The sequence below is a fragment of the Trichomycterus rosablanca genome, chromosome 20 (assembly GCF_030014385.1).
Source record: "Trichomycterus rosablanca isolate fTriRos1 chromosome 20, fTriRos1.hap1, whole genome shotgun sequence".
NCBI classification, from domain to species: domain Eukaryota; kingdom Metazoa; phylum Chordata; class Actinopteri; order Siluriformes; family Trichomycteridae; genus Trichomycterus; species Trichomycterus rosablanca.
The window spans coordinates 26,456,787-26,472,417 of NC_086007.1; the positions used below are offsets into that span (position 1 = coordinate 26,456,787).

General features: G+C 41.8%; 1 protein-coding gene across 1 annotated transcript in view; it reads left to right on the top strand.

The window, feature by feature from the left end:
- The first annotated feature begins 598 nt into the window (after positions 1 to 598).
- Positions 599 to 15,631, top strand: part of LOC134334209 (cGMP-dependent 3',5'-cyclic phosphodiesterase) — a 150,170-nt gene continuing 135,137 nt past the window's right edge. Inside the window, exon 1 of the mRNA XM_063016435.1 lies at positions 599 to 736. Within this exon, the coding sequence (XP_062872505.1) occupies positions 672 to 736 (65 nt within the window). The 5' untranslated portion in view covers positions 599 to 671. The remainder of the gene's footprint in view (positions 737 to 15,631) is intronic.

Genomic DNA, 15,631 nt, shown 5'->3' on the forward strand with positions numbered 1-15,631 from the left:
CCAACAGTGACAACAGAGGCAGAGGTGGGGCTTGAACCAGCAACCTATTGATTACTGGTCTAGTACCTTCACCACTAGGCTACAACTGCTGAAAAGATATTCTTACCTTGCATCTAGTGTTTCCAGAATGAAGTGGTTAGTAAAAATATATAAATATATGAATAAATAAAGGTTTGGGTGTTTGGTCAGTAGGATCAAATGCAGCAGCTTCTCACTGATTGTGATTATTTCTCGTCTGAGATGTCAGAGGTGCGTTTGTTGAATTTTTTGCCTCTTTTGGGGAATAATTGTGATGAAAGCAGCTCCGTTGCTTGCAGAAGTTTGGCAGTGTGATAACACAGGGTACAGAGTGCACTGAAGGTACAGAGTGCGCGCACACACACACACACACACTCCCCACCTATTGATCTCCTAATGATAAATGAGTCCGAGCACAGGGAGTGCGGTGTGTGCACGAGGACATGCATGCACATCTGTACAAAGCTGCACGAGCTCCAGCAGCAGCAGCACAGACACGGAGGCTCAGTTACTGAGAGGGAGGAGACACACACACACACACACACACACACACACACACCAAGTGTGGGAGTAACACACACCTCCGAACAACCGGATCGGCTCGAGCTTGCTGCCCGTCTCGTCCTCTGCCGGCACGAGCGCCGAGATGCGCGATGGGTCAAGCGTGCGGACACGCGCTGCTCTGCCGTAGTCAGCAGCACCAGCCGGGATCTGACATGTAAGTGTGTGTATGTGTGTGTGTGTGCATGTGTGTGTGTGTGTGTGTGTGCATGCATGCGCCGGTATAGTACCGACTTGCATGGATCGCCTCCTGCATTATGTTACGATCTCGTGACCTTGGCTTGTTCAGCGCGAGAGCTTCTATCATCAGCACGTGCAGAAGTTGCATCCTTCATATATCATGTAACCAGGATGCATTGCTGCTTTTGAATGGGGGGGGGGGGGGGGGGCATGATGGGGTCAGCTGCTCTGCTGGAAGAGGGGCCCCAACCAGAAGTAGCACTCTGAGGGCCCCGAGTCGAAACGTATAACCCTCTGGTTACTTTACCATGATTAATGTTAATTGTATTGATGCCACACAATAAGTCTGTTTAACACTTATACATTAATTTAAAAAAACTTTTAATGGGGGCGTGTGGGTGGCACAGTGGGGTGATGCACCAATCCACCATCTCAACTGTGCTGTCGACCAGCTGGGCACCCAGACACGAATGGCAGCATATGATCCTCATTCCTTTAAACAGAATCCAGATCGGACTTTGGGACCCCCGACAAAAACACAAGTCTTCTTGGAGATAATAATTTTATTATTAAGTTTCATGGCCACACAGATCAGAGAAAGCGTGTTCATGATGTTTGTGGTGTTCACAGCGTTCGTGATGTGAATAATGATCGTGATACTGTTCATGGTGCTGATGGTGCTGATGATGGTTGTGGTCTTCATCAGGGCTTCTCTTCTTCTAAATATCTAATTAGGTCATAATCAAGTCAAGTCACGTCAAATTTATTTGTATGGTGCTTTTTACAGTGGACATTGTCTCAAAGCAACTTTACAGAATCCAGGACCGACAGACCAAAAAACCCCTATTGAGCAAGCCGAGGGTGACAGTGGCAAGGAAAAACTCTCTTAAAATTACAGGAAGAAACCTTAAGAGGAACCAGACTCAGCAGGGACCCCCGTCCTCATAGGGCGGCACGGTGGCTCGGTGGGTAGCACTGTCGCCTCACAGCAAGAACGTCTGGGTCTGGGAGTTTGCATGTTCTCCCCGTGTTTGTGTGGGTTTCCTTCGGGAGCTCCAGTTTCCTCCAAAGACATGCAGTCAAGTTAATTGGAGACACTGAATTGCCCTATAGGCGAATGGGTGTGTGTATGTGTGTGTGCCTGCCCTGGGATGGACTGTCGCCCCGTCCAGGGTGTTACTGTGTTCCTTGCGCCCATTGAAAAGCTGGGATAGGCTCCAGCACTCCCCCGCGACCTAATTGGATAAGTGAAGTAATTAGGTCATAACCTTTAGTATCTCAGAAAGGTTGGTTATATAATTAGGTGAATATTTAATGCTGATGTGCAGCTCCAGGGCAGCACAAGTGGCAAAGTGGGTAGCACTTTCACCTTGCAGCAAGAAGGTCCTGGGTTCGATTCCCTGGCTGGGCGGCCAGGGTCCTTTTTGTGTGGAGTTTGTATGTTCATCCTTTGTGCGCATGGGTTCACTCTGGTAGCTCTTGTTTTCTCCCACAGTCCAAAGACATGCAGTCAGGCCAACTAGAGCAACTAATAATTAAGTGTGTGTGTGTTTGGGAGTTGTGTGTATCTGCCCTGTGATGGACTGGCAACCTGTCTGCAGTGTATCCTGACTATCACCCAATAAGTCCCTGACCCTGACCCTGTGATAAAACAAACAATGAATGAATAAATAAACAGCTCCATTTCTCCATGTCATCTGCAACCCTTCCTTAGATCTTGTTTTTTTAATCAGCATCTGATCACACGCGGTCCTGCACTCCTGCTCCTCGGCTCTATTATAACCTCACGTTAATAAATTTATAAGGATGACGAGACCTACTTTAGTCCTCTGTTGCATCTCAGTGGACTCAAAGGTCGAGAACCTCTTGCTTTAAATAAAAATACGTAAAATAAAGTACGAGGTTCAGATCCTCGTTTTTCCGAAATATCTGTGTTTACTTCATCTCAACCAGGTAAAAATTGAACTTTTTTATATAGAATAATTTTATCTGAACAGCATCATGAGTAAACAGGGCTGGTCTGAGCGCTCGACTCATCCTGGTGTTTAATAAACTGATTAAATCAGTCCTCATGGGCTTTATATTCATGATCAGATCAACAACCCGGACCAAATGATTTCCAGCAGATGCTCAAAATACTTAAAATCATCCTCTGACTTTCTCAGCGTGATAGCGGCGCTGCTATAAGCTCCACAACGTACTGTTTATGTTGAATCTGGGTCACTGAGGTGTTTATTCAGTTCTCTGGGTAATTTTGGGGCTGAGCTACTTTGGGGTGTTTTGTAACGACCCTGTTATGCGGCGTCTGTTCCTGTCAGTGAGCTTCCACCCACTGTTCCACTTTACTGAAGCTGTTCAAACATCAGATCGTTTTTTGGTTTCTCTGATGGATAAGCCAATCAGCCACTGTTGAGACTCTTCGAAACTCTGTTAGTTGCTTTATGGTAATCTCAGATATAAGAGTGTAAAGGATTAGAGCCGTTTTAAATCTGATACATGCTGTTAATTATAATAAACTCACCTGTACAGATGTGAAGTATTATTATTATTATTATTATTATTATTATTATTATTATTATTATTATTGTTAGGTCATGAAAGCTGAACTTCATTTTTAGACTATAAAGGATTAAATCTGTATATTTTTCCATGAACTGTAACTTAGGCTCAAACATATAAACTGGAACCCTTATTACAGACTCACCTACATCTAACATGGATGATAAAGGATGTCGGATGAGTTTAAATCAGATTTAATCAGACAGGATCATGTTTTAGTTTCATTTGCAGGGTGATTAATGGTGAATGTGAGCAGGTCTGGTATAGATGGAACTGTTTGCAGAACTCAGATTAATCAATACTGACTTTCCTCATCTATAGAGAGCCAAAGATCACATCATGCTGTGTGTGTGTGTGTGTGTGTGTGTGTGTGTGTGTGTTGTATAACTAACTGCTTTAGGCTGCTCTGTTTAGCGTCAGTAAAACTTAAATTAGAATAAAATCCAGTACGATTCTTCATCCACATTTCATCATCATCATCATCATCATCATCACTGACTTCTCTAAATTACAGACTTGAATTAAACTACTAAAAAAATAACAAAAACAATAATAAAGATATTAACGATAACTACAACCACAATAATAATAATAATAACAATAATAATAACAACAATAATACTCAGCAATAATATTATCATAACAACAATAATAATAATGCTACTGCTAATAATAACAATAGTAATAACAATAGAAAAACAATAATAATAACAACACTTATAATAACAACAATAATAATCACATTAGTCATAATAACAATCATAAAAACAACAAGAATAACAATAATATTACTAAAAATAATAACACCAATAACACCAATAATAATCAGCATGAACTTTAAACCTGCCGTGCGTGGACAGATCTAGATATTTGATTTCTGATCTATACACAGACCGTGGAGATTAAACGAGTAAACATTTATCTCTAAATCATCACTTTTTCCTTCTGTTTACTGTCTGGAGGCTCTAACGCGTCTCTCATAATACAATCATACACAGTATACATTTACTGACCTATATGACCCATGTGTTGCTCTGTACATTTGGTCCATTGTGGTGTTTAAAAAATCCCAACAACGTTGCTGCACCGACTACACTCGTACCGTGTTAGTGTCATCGCAGTACTGAGATAGATCCACCACCCAAACATCATCTGGTCAGTGGGGTACAGGGACAGTCACTCTGTAATAATTTAGGAACTGCTTTATAATGCATCACAAGTTTTCAGTGGTAGGCAGATCTGGAAATGCAGGCAGATCAGTCTAGCACTTGTACTCTCTAAAAAGTCACGAATCATGAAAGCATCATGTTTTACGTCTTCACCTATTTACCCCTGGGAAGTTCCAAACAGGCGTTTGTAATCATTTTGCAAACCTCTCAGTCTTTCTTTGCCCCTGGCCCAACTTTTTTTGAAATGTGTTGCTGTTATTGAGTTATTAAGTTGGTATATATTTACAAAATTCAATGAAGTTAAAGGTTAAAACATGACATTTTTCTTCTTTGTGCTGTTGCTGTTTACAAATCAATACCTTCTCTTTCCATTTGCAATTTAAGTCCCAACTTTTTCTGACTTGTGTCTGAAATATTTACCATACAGAGCTGAGCTGATCTGCTTACATTCCTCCTGCTATTATTATTATAGACGCCTGTATCAGGTAAACGTTTGGCTGTTGCGCTTCTGCTGGTTTACAGGTAGTAAACTACTCATCCATGAGCTTGTATCATGTACAGTGTATCACAAAAGTGAGTACACCCCTCACATTTCTGCAAATATTTCAATATATCTTTTCATGGGACAACACTATAGACATGAAACTTGGATATAACTTAGAGTAGTCAGTGTACAGCTTGTATAGCAGTGTAGATTTACTGTCTTCTGAAAATAACTCAACACACAGCCATTAATGTCTAAATAGCTGGCAACATAAGTGAGTACACCCCACAGTGAACATGTCCAAATTGTGCCCAAAGTGTCAATATTTTGTGTGACCACCATTATTATCCAGCACTGCCTTAACCCTCCTGGGCATGGAATTCACCAGAGCTGCACAGGTTGCTACTGGAATCCTCTTCCACTCCTCCATGATGACATCACGGAGCTGGTGGATGTTAGACACCTTGAACTCCTCCACCTTCCACTTGAGGATGCGCCACAGGTGCTCAATTGGGTTTAGTCCATCACCTTTACCTTCAGCTTCCTCAGCAAGGCAGTTGTCATCTTGGAGGTTGTGTTTGGGGTCGTTATCCTGTTGGAAAACTGCCATGAGGCCCAGTTTTCGAAGGGAGGGGATCATGCTCTGTTTCAGAATGTCACAGTACATGTTGGAATTCATGTTTCCCTCAATGAACTGCAGCTCCCCAGTGCCAGCAACACTCATGCAGCCCAAGACCATGATGCTACCACCACCATGCTTGACTGTAGGCAAGATACAGTTGTCTTGGTACTTCTCACCAGGGCGCCGCCACACATGCTGGACACCATCTGAGCCAAACAAGTTTATCTTGGTCTCGTCAGACCACAGGGCATTCCAGTAATCCATGTTCTTGGACTGCTTGTCTTCAGCAAACTGTTTGCGGGCTTTCTTGTGCGTCAGCTTCCTTCTGGGATGACGACCATGCAGACCGAGTTGATGCAGTGTGCGGCGTATGGTCTGAGCACTGACAGGCTGACCTCCCACGTCTTCAACCTCTGCAGCAATGCTGGCAGCACTCATGTGTCTATTTTTTAAAGCCAACCTCTGGATATGATGCCGAACACGTGGACTCGACTTCTTTGGTCGACCCTGGCGAAGCCTGTTCCGAGTGGAACCTGTCCTGGAAAACCGCTGTATGACCTTGGCCACCATGCTGTAGCTCAGTTTCAGGGTGTTAGCAATCTTCTTATAGCCCAGGCCATCTTTGTGGAGAGCAACAATTCTATTTCTCACATCCTCAGAGAGTTCTTTGCCATGAGGTGCCATGTTGAATATCCAGTGGCCAGTATGAGAGAATTGTACCCAAAACACCAAATTTAACAGCCCTGCTCCCCATTTACACCTGGGACCTTGACACATGACACCAGGGAGGGACAACGACACATTTGGGCACAATTTGGACATGTTCACTGTGGGGTGTACTCACTTATGTTGCCAGCTATTTAGACATTAATGGCTGTGTGTTGAGTTATTTTCAGAAGACAGTAAATCTACACTGCTATACAAGTTGTACACTGACTACTCTAAGTTATATCCAAGTTTCATGTCTATAGTGTTGTCCAATGAAAAGTTATAATGAAATATTTGCAGGAATGTGAGGGGTGTACTCACTTTTGTGATACACTGTATATGAAGCATCGCTTCCCAGAATCCTCTGTCGCTAATAGATTTTATTTGCCATCAGTTTAGTTTTACAGTGGCTCCAGTTTCAAGTGACAATGTCAATCACTTTATCGATAAATCTAAACATTTACAGCTTATTTTGTCCCCTCTGTGCAGATCTTGTGAGACGATCATGCTGCTTAGCTTATCCAAAGCAAGGCCCTTAACCCTCAATTGCTAGGACAGTACACTGTCACAGTACTGTAAATCGCTTTGAATAAAAGCGTCCGCTAAATGCCGAAATTGTAAATGTAAATGTAAATCGGGAGGAAAATGGGGAGAAAATGCAAAATGCACAAATTCCAAAGAAACCATGGTTTTATATTTTTAAAAACCAACGTCCCAGTTTTAAGATCTACTGTCCACAGGGAGGATGATGATGGACACTGAACTGCTTGCTGTTCTTCTAAAGTTAGTGAGTTACCTCAGAGAAGCAGCTCTCAGGTTCACTCCTGGGGGTTTAGTTTGTTCGTTTGTTTATATTTTCTTTACATCACAGTCTGTTAACGCTGGTGGGTCAGATTCCACTGAATTTCTGCCAGTTAGAAAAGAAGGAGTTGGTGTGGTGGACATCACGGTGCTCTAGTTTTTGATGGTAGTGTTTCAATCATTCTGTTTTATTGTGTTCCCCTGGTATTTTCAGTATGTGGTCTCTTTGTGCTGGCTGAATAACATCTTGTTGTTGCTTCACTCTGCACCTTTTATTAAAAAAAAAAAAAAAGGAATTTTTATTGCAGAATTTGATGTTGGTTGCCGGGCAACTAATGGCGAGTTCATACAGGTGAGTATTTTGGAGTATAAAGCCTGGGCGCTGTGTGTTTTTGAAAGTGAGTCCATTGTTCGGAGCGGTCGCTCTATAACAGTGCATTCATGCAGCATGATTTCTGCTGCCTCCATCAACACCGGAGTTATAAAAGCAGCCGCTCGTCAGACGTGTGAGTCAGATCAGTCTGATAGACGTGAGGTTGGAGCGAGAGGCCGGGTGAGAGCCGTAGCATCGTCCTGGTGTTGTGCAACCAGCAGAGGTCACCAGAGTGCACAGGGAAAAAAAGTACTGTGGAACCTCGATTTAATGGACCTCCATTTAACAGATTTCTTATTTAACTGACAAAATGTCCGGTTCGATTGTTTAAAATTCCTGTGAGATGCATAACAGGACCAGTAGTTTAGCAATTGTCCACTAGCTGGCGCACCTCTCTCTGTTTACATCAGTGATAGGCTTTATTTTGTCAGGAGGCTCGCTTTGTTCTCGCCTTTTTTCTGTGTTTATGCTTAATGTTTGCAAGTTCTAGTGCTTAATTCTGCACCAGCGCTGCTCTAGTAGCCACCAGCGCTGCTTCAGTAGATACTCTGAGACCCCCTTTACACGATCACGGCAAAAAAAACAAACATCTCCACCACACAAGGTAAATGAAATTTACCTTTAATTATATTCTGCGTTATCTGCTTTTTCAGAGCGAGTTGAAGACACAGGTTGTATTTATCAGTAAGCTCACTCGCCTGAGGTCATTTTTCTCCCTGAATAATAACAAATGACAACCGAGGAGACGCGAGCCATTAACACGAGGTCTCACATATCAGGAATCATTTCTAAACAGCTCCTCACAAATGCAAATGTTCATTTCTCCTCTGTCACATCCGTTTATTACTGATACAGCGTCTGATCTCGCCTACCGGCTTTCATTAACGTTATCAGCACTTCAGGTAATATAATCATCCACGGCGGCATCAGACCACGCGTGTACACTGGAATTAGAGGTGTTATTTACAGCCAGAGATACATTCATATTTTAATATTATATAAAGTGCTTAAATAATATATTAAAGCTGTTAAAGAGATTACACTTCGATTTGTGAGATTTTAAATAACATGGGGTAACTAACAGGGTACCAAAGAAGCCAAATACTGGGAACCTAAAAAGCTGAAAACACCCAAAATACCCACATAGCTGTAGATGGCAAAGACTCCCAAAGCTGGTGAAAGGAGCACAACACCTGGTCCCCTGAGCAATGCAAAATAGTAGCATAACTGTATAAATCAAGTCTGGATGAATTTGTGTTTGAAGGAAGCTAACGAATGGAAGTCCAAAGTCAGAAGCACATGATTATTCTGTGAGCTCAGTAATTGGCAGGGGTGTCCACATTCTTTTGGCCTTATAGTACAACTGTAAGGAGATTTAATTATAATTACTAAAACACACACAGCGGCATTTGCATTTGTATTTCAACTGAAGGATGTACAGAGTTCTGAATGGATGAAGGAAGTTCCTCTCGTGTTTCTGATGGTCCAGGATCAGATCAGGTGGAAACTCAAACCATAACAGATCCAACAGATCCATTCTAGATTCATAAATCCTCAGTAAAGAATGAGTCTCCATCACTGTCGGGTGTAAAGAAGTGACAGGCGGTTTCACAGGTGGCGAGGTTGTTTTTAGGGTGTTGCCAGGTGTACCAGTATTTTAATAACCTGAATTAGATTTGTAATTGTGAATAATTGTAATTATGTGAGTGTAATAATTGTAACAGGTCATCTGCAGCATCTCTAACATCATTTAAATGTGGACGCATTGGTTTTTAACTCTGGGAATCATGTGGGATTAGATGTGATCTGAGTCGAGATTAGTGATTTGGATTTAGATGTTTTTAATCACAGTGATGCTGATATTCCAGGGCTTTCAGATTACTGTGAGCAAAAAAACAAAGAATTCTGCTTTAGTTTCATTTGAAATAAATATGAAGCTTTTTTTCCTTAAATAATGAATAAACTTTATAGTTTATTGAAGATCTGATGCTTCTGTAGAATAATCTGATGGTGTAGAAATGTAATCACACCATCATTAAATCATTACATTTTGAACAGAAAGAGAAATAGCCATAAAAATGTCATGAGAGGAGTGAGAATGTAAAAGAGAAGAGAGATAGAGAGAGAGAGAGAGAGAGAGAGAGAGAGGCAGGTCAGGAGAACGTAATCACAGTGACATACGAGGATTTAAAGGTCAAACTATTACTCTTTTAGCATCTATAAAACAAATTCTCTCCTTTATCCCTCAATATCACGGCTGAGGAATCTCAATATCTCAGTCTCATCCACCAGCCGTAAATATTCCGACTGCAGTGACGGACCTGAGGTCTGAAACTGGTGCTGACCGGTACTGAAACCTTACTGACCCAGGGCTCTGGCTGCAGATCAGTTGTCATTTAGGTAAACTAAACGATTCGGAGCTTTCTGCTGAATTCAGGTTGTGCTTACAGTCCAGCAGGCTTCATGTATGATAAACTTCAGGACTCGGTTAACTTTGATTACAGCTGATTTTAGGAAATAATAACGATCTTAAGCTGCTTACTGCTGACTTCAGTTCTGCTTCAGGGTCCCGACAACTTTATGACGTAGTTTACTTTAAGGCACGCCTAACATATCTAATGTCTGAGTTTTGGGATCGGCTGACTTCAGGGAACAGGTGACTTTAAGGCAGAGTCGATTTTAGGGCATGGCTAACTTAAGGACATAGCTGACTTTAGGGTACAGCCAACAATTAATGACTTTAGGGCATGGCTGACTTAAGGACATAGCTGACTTTAGGGTACAGCCAACAATAGGGTACTAATGACTTTAGGGCATGGCTGACTTTAGGGTACTATTGACTTTAGGGTGTGGGTGATTTAGGCTGGTCCTACTGACTTTAGGGCACGGCCGACTTTAGGATACTACTGACTTTAAGGAACTACTGACTTTAGGGCGTGGCTAGCTTTAGTGTACTACTGACTTTATGGCACGGCCGACTTTAGGGCATGGTAAACTTTAGTGTACTACTGACTTTAGGGCATGGCCGACTTTAGGGCATGGCGAAACTTTAGTGTACTACTGACTTTAGGGCATGGCGAAACTTTAGTGTACTACTGACTTTAGGGCATGGCGAAACTTTAGTGTACTACTGACTTTAGGGCATGGCCAACGTTAGTGTACTACTGACTTTAGGGCATGGCCGACTTTAGTGTACTACTGACTTTAGGGCATGGCCGACTTTAGTGTACTACTGACTTTAGGGCATGGCCGACTTTAGGGCATGGCGAAACTTTAGTGTACTACTGACTTTAGGGCATGGCCAACGTTAGTGTACTACTGACTTTAGGGCATGGCCGACTTTAGTGTACTACTGACTTTAGGGCATGGCGAAACTTTAGTGTACTACTGACTTTAGGGCATGGCCGACTTTAGTGTACTACTGACTTTAGGGCATGGCCAACTTTAGTGTACTACTGACTTTAGGGCATGGCCAACTTTAGGGCATGGCGAAACTTTAGTGTACTACTGACTTTAGGGCATGGCCGACTTTAGTGTACTACTGACTTTAGGGCATGGCCGACTTTAGTGTACTACTGACTTTAGGGCATGGCCAACTTTAGGGCATGGCGAAACTTTAGTGTACTACTGACTTTAGGGCATGGCCGACTTTAGTGTACTACTGACTTTAGGGCATGGCCGACTTTAGTGTACTTCTAACTTTAGGGCATGGACGACTTTAGGGCATGGCGAAACTTTAGTGTACTACTGACTTTAGGGTACTACTGACTTTAAGGAGTGGCTGATTTTAAGGCATGGTCAACTTTAGTGTACTACTGACTTTAGGGCATGGCCGACTTTAGGGCATGGCGAACTTTAGTGTACTACTGACTTTAGGGTACTACTGACTTTAAGGAGTGGCTGATTTTAAGGCATGGTCAACTTTAGTGTACTACTGACTTTAGGATATTACTGATTTAAAAACAATCATCTGTTAGAGATGCTTTATGGGTAATTGTTTGAGATTGTGCTTAATGTGGCTGATTTGAGTTAAATTCTTCATTCTAAACACAGAATATTTGAATAATATTGTAAAATAACGGTTTGGTTTTTATTTAAATGTAAAATATAATCATGCCACACGTGTCTGCTTCTCTCTCATTGTGTCGCACCGGCTGGTTGTTACTGACTTTGTATCTCGTTATGTTACTTGAGCCGCGATGCAAATTTATGATAAATAATCCCAAGTGTTTTGTGAATAATTATGAATATGCTAAATGTCAAGTGGGTTTTGTTTGGCGAGGCTGGTACTGCTCGTGTGTGTGTGTGTGTGTGTGTTTTAGCCTGATATTGATCGCTTGCTGCTCATCTGATGGGATTGGAGTTTATTTTCAGTTCCGCTCTGGAGGGTTTGGTGGAGGTGATGTTTACTCTGGGCATTTCAGGAGAATAAGAGAGTTCAGATTTATTGTGATATGAATTTATTTCTCTCCCCGTGCTCCTGTTCTTCTGTATTTTGTTTGGGAGTTCATGTGTGTGGGTGTAGCGAGGGCTCTCAGACTCTCAGCCTGTTCATGCCGCGTAGGCCGAGAGGATCGATCTCGTTATAAACACGGCCATTATGCTATAAATAAAATATGAAGACAGTCCATCTCTCTCCATCTACCTCTATCTACCTCGCTACCTCATTTTCTCCCTCTTTACATCTTGAAGTGGCAGTCTAATACGCTAACCCACAACCCCACATCCCAGGTTTGATTCCTGGTCAGGCATTAATGGACATTAATGGAGTCGATGTGTCTGGGGAAGGGAGGGACGACTTCTACTGTCTGGCCGAGCGACTGTATACGCCTCAGTGTATTCGTGTATAAATCATACGTCACACGTGTCAAGGGAGGCAGGAATAGCTAAGACGGGTGTTATGCAACCAGCAGAGGTCACCAGAGTGCAAAGGGGAATGGAGTATGTATAAATTATAATAATACAAAAAGGAGGCAAAGTTCTTAATTATAATGTTTATTTTCAGATTAAAAAGATACAGTAGCATTTTATTATCCCACAGGGGGATTATATATGTTTAGATATGTGTACATTTATAAAAATAGAAGTATTAAGATATAAAGAAATTAAAAGCTTCAAAAATTTACACACTTCACCCACCTTATATATAAGACCTGTTTTTGGTGGTTCTAAAACTTAAAAAAAGCTTGGTTTTGTTTCCAACCTTGTCAAAGACATTACTGTACATGTACTTGCTATTGAGTGCAAACTAGTCCTGTTTATATGTGCACAGAGAAGTCATCAGCTGCAGTCATTTATGATCAGCCACACAATTAAATGACATTATGGCATCGTGGAACTGGTGAGCTGTGGAGTGGTGAGAGCAGGTTTATGTTATAGATCGCAATGCAACGTTTGCTGATCCTGGAAATGCTTGTTGTAGCTCTTCAATAATATTTGATTCCCCCAAAGATTAATCTTCTTTTTCCTCTTTTTAAATATTCTCACGTCTTCAAACGACGATGCAGCAGAACGTTGCAAAACAAATGTGAATAGACCGTCCAACCCGTCAGTCCGTATCGTGAATTGCTGCACCGCCAGCCGAAAGCCGTTCTGCTGCCTATCATGTGAGATGCTTTAACACTACAGTAAGCGGTAATGTGCGCACAGAAGCGCAAAGCACTCATGATGTAAAAGCCAACTGACATCTCCATCCTGTTATGCAAATATTGTCAGTATCTGTCACTAACTGGAGCTCAGAGATCAGATTAGAAAACTGGGGTTGGAGCATCAATATGAATTCTTTATAGCTATGTTAACCTAACAGCTCAGGCCGTACTCTAATTCATATCTGTAATAATTGTGTCACAGATTGTGAAATGAGCCCTTTCCTGTGTAATTCGGGATTTAAGGTTTGTGTTTAGTCATTTAACAGTTTTCATTCATGTACCGTATGAAATATGAGGCACAATATGCAATATGAGGTGCCCTAGCAATCCTATGGTAGTTACATTAGTGTAAGAGACTTTTCTGTGCTGTAGTGTGCTGTGCTGACAATGTTTGATGTGTGTTTACGTGTTGAGTGCATTTTGTCCCTTTATGGATTCCATAATCAATGTAAAAGTGTGTTTCTCTACACACATGATCATTTCAGTGCTGCGCCTCAAAAGAGCAAACAAGTAAAGTGTTCTGCTCCCAAGGTACAGTTTCTTTCTTTCTTTATAAACTCAGTAAACTCTAAAGATGCTCGATTACACTCGGCTCCTAGCTTACACATCTAAAGAAGCAAATTCCTGCATCAAACATCTCAACTAAACCAGAGGACGTTCTAAAAACATCGCTATTGTCTTGTTTAATTTTAGCTGAACTCTTTCTTTAATTATCTGCACCCATTCACTGTCCCTGAGGTGTAGTCAGGAAAGGTCACCTATCTTAATCTGACAGTTAACCTTTGGATAGACAAAACATCCTATAGCTCAGCCATACATACCCACTAAACACACCACACACACACACACACACACACACACACAAGGGTGAGGACGCTGATACCCAAAGGGGCTTTTTTGTGTTTGATTTGAATCCTATCTCGTCCGCACATGCTCATAGTGCATAATAATTATTCATTAATATTGAATAATTGCTTATTTAGATACATAAAGGAAACCAGAATAGAAACTGTGACACTGGAATGTGAACCAAGCAGTTCCAGTGGAATCACCATTCAAACCAGTCATAGTTTACAGGATGATGATCCATTTTAAAAAAGGGTTTGTTCTTTGTTTAGACAAAAAAAGCCCAAAATGTAAATAATGAGGAGCTGCGGAGCTTATTCAGTAAAGTCGTCCATGATTTTCAGCCTTGAGTCATCAAAACCAAGCCGAACTACGTACAACCTTAATTAAGAACCCTAATCAGCACTAAACTCATTACTTTCTCCATCACTAGTTTAATTATTACCTAAATATCTGTTCGTAGATCAAGCAAAGACTCATTCAATGTACAAACACATCCCCAAGCTACCTGCGACATTATACGGTGGCACCACTGAGACCTGAACCTTATTCAGGTCTCCAGGGTGGTTCGATAGTGCATTTGACTTCTGTACCAGCCGAGCCCCTGGAGAGAACCCACTCTTCCTTGTAAAGATAATGTCATTTCAACCTGTTGGTACCACAGAGCATGAAATGCTTTGAAGTGTTCAGTACAAAGCCCCGAATTTCATACAGTCAAAAAAAAGAAAGCTTTTGTGAGGTCAGGCACTGATGTTGGATGAGAAGTGTGGCTTGCAATGGACATTCCAGTTCATCCAAAAGGTGGTTAATGGGGTGAGGTCAGGCACTGACATTGGATGGGAAGACCTGGCTTCAATAGACATTCCAGTTCTTCCCAAAGGTGGTTAATGGGGTGAGGTGAGGTCAGGTCTCTGTGCAGCCCACTGGAGTTCCATCACACCAGACTCATTAAGCTAGTCAGTTGTCTTGTGTACAAAGGCATAGCCATGATTAGGGCATCCCCAACTGCAATGTTGGCAAATAATTTATCTTATAAAATCTATTTTATATACCTGCTGGCAACAGTTGTGGCTAAAACACCTGAACCCAACAATAAAAAGGATTGTCCACCACCTTAATAATCCAGTGAACACCCTGACAGCCACCATGACCCTGTACCAATAATTCCATCCCTAAATGAGCTTGAATCTCGGGGTGTGTTTAAACGAGTCCATAATTGACAGATCAGTAACGTCCGCTGGGAGGGCACCGGGAGGGTAATTACACCCACACGATCGTTTCCAGACCAGCAAAAATCATTTAATGAAACATCAGACGTTTCTGGGAAGTGATTACACTGAAATAATAGTTTGGGAAGAAAGAATGAGCCGAGGGAAGAGCAGAAGATGAACAGAAAATGGATTTTTCACCTGCTGTAATATCCTGTGTAATGGCTAAACCTCTGATTTGTTTTCATGCGTCTCCTTTTCATCAAACCGGAACAAAAGATTTTAAAAACGGGCTGGATTTAGAGATTAGATGAGCCAGAACATTAGGACCACCCGCTTAATACGCTGTTGAAACAGTTTGACCCGGCGAGACGTCTGAAGGAGTTCTGAGGTATCTGATACCTGGATGTTACCAGCATTCGTCTGATCAGTCGACCTTCTTCCAGGAGCTTCT